Consider the following 8,064-nt stretch of genomic DNA (forward strand, 5'->3'; position numbering starts at 1 on the left):
CTTGTGAGGCCAGCAGGATAACTCAGTGGACTGCTGAGTCCAACACACTGACTTTTGCTATTATTTTGTGAGGCAAGGTCCAGAGAAAGGCATAAAACCCCACTTAAACATAGGCCAACTTTCATTCGATGGCATTTCCTCCCTTACAGACCCGAATGACAATAAGACTGTCCAGAGCTGTAACGGGTTCATTTCCAGATGTCTCTGGAACTAAAGAAACCAGATGAGAGGCCAGAGTAGACAAAGATCTGCTGATCCCTCACTTCAGCTTGTGCAAATTCAACTGAGAAGCCTCTGCAATAGGTTATGTGTGCAGGCTTGTTCTGGAAGACCAAGGAGCCCTTTAGGGTCAAAAAGCTTTCAGCCCCCCCAAAAGTGCTAGCTGATTTGTGGTTTGGGCAGCATTTGGCTAGGTGTTTTCCTTGGCTGTAAGTGCAAGTCTACAGAGAATCTGTTGCTTCTCAGTGCACCTTCAGACTGTCCTAAATGCTCCTGAAACCCTGGCAATGCTGAGCTCCCTCACAAACCCAGCCTGAAGTGCACAGTCAACTGCTGTGTAATCTCTTGAGCAGGGAGCAGTTTGATTAAACGGCGTTTCCTTTGGTGAGGGAGGGGAACATGGGGGAAAGAACCCAGTAGCCATTGGAGATGTAAAATTAAAATGAATTTTGGTCATTTTAATAAATATATATCAAGGAAATTTCACTTTACTACAACAACACATTAGTATACAAGCATCTAATATTTAAGCTTAAAACATCAAGCGTTTATCAAATATTGGAAAAGAGCAGACATTACTAGACTATCTGGATATAACACAAGAAAAATCAGGTTTTTTAAAAAATTGGTCCTTGTGGACAAATGTCTAAATGATGATCCTACTCATACACTGTATGAATGAGATCTATATTTAATATTATTATTATTAATAAAAAAGCTTCTGTCTTGGAGAAATCAGGTGGGAGTTGCACTTTCATTATTTGTCATTTTTCACAATGATAACCCTTATAAACAAATCAGTTTAAACTCACCTGACTTCATAAAGGTTATCATTGATTTATATCCTGCTGTGTTTGTGGTCTCCTTGGCTGGGGGGGGAGCTTTTTCCTGTGACCACTGGGCTTTCTGAGAAAGACCATACAGTTTGCAAATGTAGTTTGCTACCCAAAATAAGCATGGCCCAGGACTCCTCCAGCTGAACCCATGAAACCCAAAGCAGGAGGTCTCAGACCCAGAGACCTGTCTGACTCCAGTGCCAAGCCTGGTGCTTTGTCCCCTTGGGGTCACTCACGCCCTGCACCAAGCTGGCTGCTCCCCCAGCACAGAGGTCATTTTCTTGCCCTTTGGGCAGGAAGCAAGTGAAGATGTCACTTGAGTGCAAGATGCTGTGGGAACAGGCAGCTATTTATGAGTCAGCTGTGGCCTGGATGTGGCGATCTTGCAGAGCACATCCCGCCAGTTGTTATGGGGACTGTGGCAACTAAGTAATTTGGTGGATCTAAGACTCACTCTTGGTCCAATCCCAACTGATGCCTTCTGGGCATTTTACACAGCACACTTTTGCAATCAATCTAACTAGGGATGACTAAATCTCCACTGAAATCTCCAAAATGTTCTTTTTTAAAATTAAGCCCCTTACATTCATTCAGATAAAACTGTGTTTATCGCCACATTATTAATTAACATTGTGCTTTTTGCCTTCTTGTCTTTTTTTAAATCAACGGCAAAAGTCATAGAAAACTCCCGCATGCTTTTGCAATCTAAAAGAGAGAAATTATGTGAAACAGAATAAAGTATAAAACATGCCGCTGGGTCATGAACTTCATTATACGAAGAAGAAAAAAAAAGAGCCCCAGCAACAGACAGTTGCCATAGAAACACTCAAGCATCGAATGCTTGTTTACAAGAGACATCTCTCTATTGTTTCTTAAATCCCTTCCTAAGGATGGCAAATCAAAAAGCAATTGAGCATCAAAAAGGAAGAACAGAGATGTTTGAATAGGAAGTTGAACTCAGTACTTCAAAGGTTAAAGGTTTCTAATAATATTGATCCACCCTGTGGGTTTCTTTTTTATCTCTGTTTAGGTTAAATCCCTGCTGTATCAGATTCATACTTAATTTTCACACTGGCAAAAATTAAGACAAAAAGTAAGGCACCAAAAAAAAACCTGCCCTGTGTAACAACAAACCTCATTAGTTATTACAGCTGAGGTGAAAACATGCAAGTAGTTGAGCTGCATGTTTGATTTCTGTTTAAAATTCCATAAACAGGTTATTTCTTTATGCTATGTCCTATTTTGTCAGTTGAACAAGACACTGAATACAGGAATTCAAGAGTATCACTACAAAACATAAGGATGGTTTATTCCCAATCCATGAAGACAGTCCTTTGTCAAAACGAATACTGAGTTACAAGGAGCATATCATCCTTGCTGGTAGCATCAATTTGTTTACCAGACTTCTAATTCCTTGGTAAACATAATGGAGGTTCTTCTTAATTAATGGCAGACTTCTTGGGGGCGGGGATATGTAAAACGATATGTTTTCCCCATCTGGCTGATTGGCATTTTCAGCAATGAAAGCTCCACCATAGCTGCACAGACAGACTACAGTGCTCAGCAGTAATGCAACTGTGTTCTTTCTGGTCTCCACATTTATAAATAGCCGCTGATGCGGATGGCAGAGACACTTTACACAATCTGCTCTCCACTCTACACGTCATGTTTGTGGCATGATTGTACCATTCGTAGAAAACTATAAAAAATCCATTCAAAATAAAAATTTGATAGAGAAGGAACATGCTGTGCATGCTTCAATAGAGCAAGAAAGATGCCTCATATTTTACTTCCTTTGTTGCAGCAGATTTTATTACTTGGTAAAGATTCCTTTTTCCTTAAGGATTTTTTCCAAGATTCACTTACGTTGATCTTGTCATTACATCCAGTCTCAAAATAGTCATAAAATTTGCCTTTACATTCAAGAGCATGGGTACCTCTTAGAGGTTCACAGTTTAGGGCGATGCTCTCTCTCTCAGGTTCATTACCTCCTTTCTCGTCATTAAATTTTGCCTTTTCCTGATTACTGTGAGACCTGCCATTAGTGATGAATATTTCATTAGCAGGTATCTGGTCATCACTTCTGTAAGAAGGTGCACTGCCAACTTCATAATCCACCTGCTGGGAACAGCTTGGCAAAGAAATGGGAGGGGAGGAGGAGGAGGAGGAGGAGGAGGAGGAGGAGGAGGAGGAGGAGGAGGAAGAAGAAGAGGAGGAATTACTTTCTGTACTAGCATTAACAGAGTAGGGTAGATTTAAGTAGTGACCACCACATTCTTGATAGAAGCAGCACATGTGGAGCTTCTCGTACTCCTCCTTTGCCATCCGAAGACGTTTTCTGTATGGACAGTCCTGAGGCACAAACCACTCTTGTGGGGAGGTGCCACTGAAGGAGCAGGTGGAGAAGCACCAGTTGTTCTGCATGATGATCTCTCCATGGATTCTCTTCATGAGATTGTTGATGAGGACGGATCTCCTCAGGTAGACTTCAGGATCATCAATGAATTTCAGCTTTTCCAAAGACATGTAAAGAATATGGGCCCGCTCCTCAAACACGGAGATTGTCTGAAAATGCAAAAAACAAAGATATAGAACTGAAGGCAACCACTTTTGTTCCAAACAAGGAGAAAGGAAATGAAGCAAACTATTCCCTTTGTGTCACTAGTTTTCTGTTCTGGGGCATCTAAAGCTGGCTTTTCATTTTGCACATCCATATAGCTGGGGACCTGCTTTTTCTTGGCCACAGCATTCCCCTGTGTGTAGGGGGCTAGCAGCTGAGCTTAGGAGGTAAGTAGCCGAGCATTACACCACAGAGGCAATTGCAGGGCATAAATCCAAGGCGGGAGAGTGAAATCCAGATGCACACATCTGGCTCTTTAATTACATTTGGGATGAGAACATAAAGTTGTTATGCAGTTTTGCTCCAGTGATGGCTAAGGGGGGCCTTTTGTTGAAAATGGACCTAACTCCATCATCCCCTGTGGGGCTTCTACAAAGCTCTGAAGCCAAGCAAGGGTCCTTCCTGAAGCACCAAGGTTTGCAAGAGGCAGCCAGCAGCCATCACCTCACACAGCAAATGTTGGAGCATTTCATCTGCTGCCAGTGGAAGAGGCCCTCCAGCAAGGAGGTCTCCATTTGCCAGGCTCTTACACCGCTCTTGTGCACAGAAGTGCATACAGGGAGGGAGGCAGGGAGAAACCCATCTCAAAGCATCCCAGCATCTGGAGAGCAGCTGTTGGCCTGTGTACTACGCCCTGTGCTCTACAGGACCGGTGGGAATGCAGATAGGCAGGGATAAGGTCAGGAAACGAAGAGAGGATAGGGATTTGCAGAAATCCTGGCTCTATGCCCACAGATTTGTTCTCCCTTCCATGGTCCTTCCAGGACTCCCTTTCTCAGCACTGGCAGCATGAGCAGGTTACTGCCTCTGGGAGGCCCCGGATTCTGCACTGTAATCGCTACCCTGGGAATCAAAATAAGAGAGGGGGCAATGCATGCTACTACTGTAAGCACTATTAACTAATTTTCATTTTTAGTAAGAATTTCGTTTGCGTAGGAGGAGAGCAGCACAGCACAAAGAGAGACTGCTCTAAATCCCCCCATCTGTGGCTTGATCATTCTTCCCTTTCCCACATGGTTACAGCATTTTTGCAGAGTGGAAGTCGTAGCTATGAGGACTGAAAGAGCTTAAAGCACAGCTGCTTTTCACATCCATTCAGCTCTCCTCAGCCCTCTAGCTCTTTCCACAGCCTGGTCATGTCTGTGAGGCTTAGAAGCAGCACAGTGCCTCATAAAAACAAAAAATTGGCCATAATTTCATATGAGTTCACAGCTGAAGCTCTTTGTTAGAGAGAGTAATTTTCTATAATAAATGACTCATTTTAAATTATATTAAGCCTATAGGTTCATTTGCGTCCTTTGTACCTGCTGCAGCAACAGTCAGTGAAGCCATAAAAGCCTGGAGCAAACCAGAAAGCCTTGAACTGGGATTCTCCCGGAGATATGTGCTGGAAGGACACCAGTAGGAACAAGTTGTCAAAGGCTTTCTTCTACATGTTTTCCAGCAGCCCTCTGGAGGGAGGCTCCAGGCTCTACCATCATACCCTCTGTGGAACAAGTAATCTCAGAACACAACTCTTTACTGGTGGCAGAGGTATAAACACGGAAGAAATTCAAGGAAACCTGGTGGGCATCTTCCTTCTGCCAGAGCTCAGTGCTGCAAAGTAGAAAATGTATTTGGGCGTAATGTAAGAAATTGGTGACCCCGAGTTTCTGACATGTTACACCTCTGCAAACAACAGCAAAAACAGTGGTTGGGTCTAGCTTACTAATGCCTCTACAACTGCTTTTTATGGCTGTTAGAAAAGACTAAATAACTATTCTTCCTCCCCCTCTTTGTAAGGAAATTAATCACTGACACAAAAATCCAACAATCTTGTAAAAAAAAAACAAAAAACAAAACTGGCTGAAAATTGGGAGAGTGATGTGACATGTGTGAGACACTCACTAACCAGAGCACATTTTTCAATACCCTTGGTGCTGTTTATTCACTGCTCTGGCAGCAGACTGCACATCTTCTGAAATTAACAGTGGGACAACTTTTCACCTTCCTGGTCCAGGTACTTATTTCCAGACAACTCTATTTGTAACTGAAAATTCCTTCAGCTACTCTGAGGTCCTTGGGAACTGAGCTCGGCATTAATACTTGCTTTTCCTCCACAGAAATCCCTCCCCCACTGCCAAGAGAATATGGGTAGCACTGGACCTCCATGGGCCAGGTAGGATTCAACAAGGTAAGGATGGTGTGTCAAGGCATGAGCTAGCCTTGTGCATGTCACCCCAGGCATTCAGTTCCATACAGAACTGAGCCCTTAATGAAGAGGAGCATAAAATCTTCCCCAAAAAAGTCCGATTTCAATTTATGTATTCACTGGCCTGGGAAATGTTTGCTCTAATCTCTCCCCTGACAACCTGCATTAAAAAAAAAAATCTTTCATTTACTAATCTGTTCTTTGGGAGTTATTAGCTTTTTAATAAACATGATTAAATACGGAAGGAACTTGTACTCGCCTTCCAAGTCATTCTGGCTTTTTAGAGGATCTGTAACCAATGCAGGGTATATGGAACCACTTACTATTTTCCCCCAGTAAAAAAGTTTTATATGAGTGGGAGGTCTTTTACTTATGTTCTTCCTTTCTGTTGTTCAAACGCTGTTACGGAGCTGTTTCTGTAAGCATGACATGAACTAGCTAAGAACAAAATAATCTGAAAAAAAGAAGTTATTCTCAGCATTTCCATTTGCAGTTGTTATAAACACAGAAACGCCTTTGCTTCTTTTGCAATTGATGACAATACAACAATACATGTGAAGAAGTGACAACTGTTTGTTTCTCAGCAAACAGCTGGATCATTTTCCTAATTTCAGCAGAGTATTTCAGCCTTCTGGAAATGGGTCAATCGAGTGTTACTAAGCATCTGAAACCGAGAGTAAAAATAATGACTATTAGAAAACATACTTTATGTGTACAGCTGCTGAGTGGTGGATGAAAATCCTCTTCTTCCACATATTTCCTTTTAAAGTATGTGATCTTGGATGTTGTTACAGGATTTGAAATTCCCCTGTAATGTGATCCTGTGGGTAATAAATCAGATATGACAAATGACATGCGGTTTGCCGGAGGTTCTCCAAACAAAATACTTTTCATTTCCCTTCGCGCTACAGGAGAACGCCGCCGCCGCATATTTTCGCATCTATTCGCGGCGATCAGAAATAAGCCCTCTCCTGAGCAGCGCCCGACCCGGGGGCCGGTGTGAGCGGCGGCGCGGGGAGCCGGGGCGGCTGCAGGGCGCTCGGCTGCCGGACAACTTTGCCCCTCCGCCGCTGCCGAGCGCCCGGCGGGCCCCGCGCACCTGCGGCCCCGCTCGCCCGCGGGAGACCCCCGCCCTCCGCTCGCCTCGCTCCGCGGACAGCCCCCGGTCCCCCCGCGGCGGAGCGGTGCGGTGCGGTGCCTACCTGCGGCGGGGGGCCCGGTGGCCGGCGGGGTTGGGGCCGGGGCCGGCGGGGCGGCGGGGCCGGGGCGGCCGCAGCAGGGCGGCTCCCAGAGGGCGCGGTAGGCGGCGAGGTCGGCGGCCCCCTCGGCGGCGATGGGGCGGCCCAGCCGCTGCATGGGCAGCACCAGGGTCATCGCGGACGCCGGCACCTGGAAGCGAAGCAGCGCGGTGAGCGCCCGCCGCCCTCACCTGCCCCCCGCCCCGCTGCGTTCCGCCCCCCGCGGCCCCCCGCAGCCAGACCTCTGCGCACACGTATATTAAAAACATACGCATATCGATCTCACATAGACGCACGTTTGGGGTTTTCCTCCCCCTTCTTACGGCAGGAGAAGGAGCGGAGCCCTCTCCCACAAAGGGCGCGGGGTCCCCGACACCGGGAGTTGGTGTCCGCTCCCCCCAGGCCGCCCCCGGCCCCGCTCCCGCCGCCCCCGGCCGCGCTCCCGCTCCCCCCGCCGCCCCTTCCCGGCCCCGGCGGCGCTCACACACCGGCACGGATCCGCTCACTGGCTTCCCATTTCCTCCCGGCGGCGGTGGCACGGCGCGCTCGGCACCGGCGGGGTGCGAGTCTGCCTGTCTGGGTGCGTGTGTCTGCCGTGCGTGTGTGCGTGTGTGTGTGAGAGAGAGAGAGAGAGCGCGCCCAGCAGCCCGGGATCGCGTTCCTTTCTTCTTTCTTCCCTCCCAAACGACACAGACAGCGGAGACTTAGGTAGTTGTTTCCACTAGCCCCGATCGGACTGAACTGGATCTGCCTCCAGTCAAAACACTGCGAGACTAAGACAGAAAATTGGCTCCGGTTTCACGCCGTGAGTTGCGGTCCCACCGGAGCCAAGCACAACATCGGCGGAGCGGGCGGAATATTAAGCAGGAGCGGGGACTCCGGGGCCAGCGCCGGGCTGCGAGCTGCCTCCTGCCGCGCCAGCGGGCGGGAGGGGAGGGGAGCAGGGGGGGAAGGCGGCAA

The 8,064-nt window shown here is 47.1% G+C and overlaps 1 protein-coding gene across 1 annotated transcript; it reads right to left on the bottom strand.

Moving 5' to 3' along the window:
- Positions 1–651: 651 nt before the first annotated feature.
- SERTAD4 (SERTA domain containing 4) lies at positions 652–7,720 on the bottom strand. The gene is made up of 4 exons (XM_088053691.1): positions 7,593–7,720; positions 7,069–7,255; positions 6,572–6,687; positions 652–3,620 (listed from the first exon to the last, which is right to left on the bottom strand). The coding sequence occupies exons 2-4, from the start codon at positions 7,238–7,240 to the stop codon at positions 2,835–2,837; spliced, it is 1,074 nt and encodes a 357-aa protein (XP_087909817.1). The 5' UTR covers positions 7,241–7,255; positions 7,593–7,720; the 3' UTR covers positions 652–2,834.
- Between the last annotated feature and the right edge of the window lie 344 nt (positions 7,721–8,064).

The sequence above is a fragment of the Pseudopodoces humilis genome, chromosome 3 (assembly GCF_049639895.1).
Source record: "Pseudopodoces humilis isolate 2021_Gansu_Grassland_sample_001 chromosome 3, ASM4963989v1, whole genome shotgun sequence".
NCBI classification, from domain to species: domain Eukaryota; kingdom Metazoa; phylum Chordata; class Aves; order Passeriformes; family Paridae; genus Pseudopodoces; species Pseudopodoces humilis.

What these genes read in the sequence shown, in the direction of transcription:
- SERTAD4 (XM_088053691.1), bottom strand. Translation starts at nt 7,240, where the DNA reads ATGACCCTGGTGCTGCCCATGCAGCGGCTGGGCCGCCCCATCGCCGCC. An exon ending in CACCGGGCCCCCCGCCGCAG is followed by an intron (nt 6,688 to 7,068) that starts GTAGGCACCGCA and finishes TATTACCCACAG; the next exon opens with GATCACATTACAGGGGAATT. An exon ending in TCAGCAGCTGTACACATAAA is followed by an intron (nt 3,621 to 6,571) that starts GTATGTTTTCTA and finishes TTGCATTTTCAG; the next exon opens with ACAATCTCCGTGTTTGAGGA.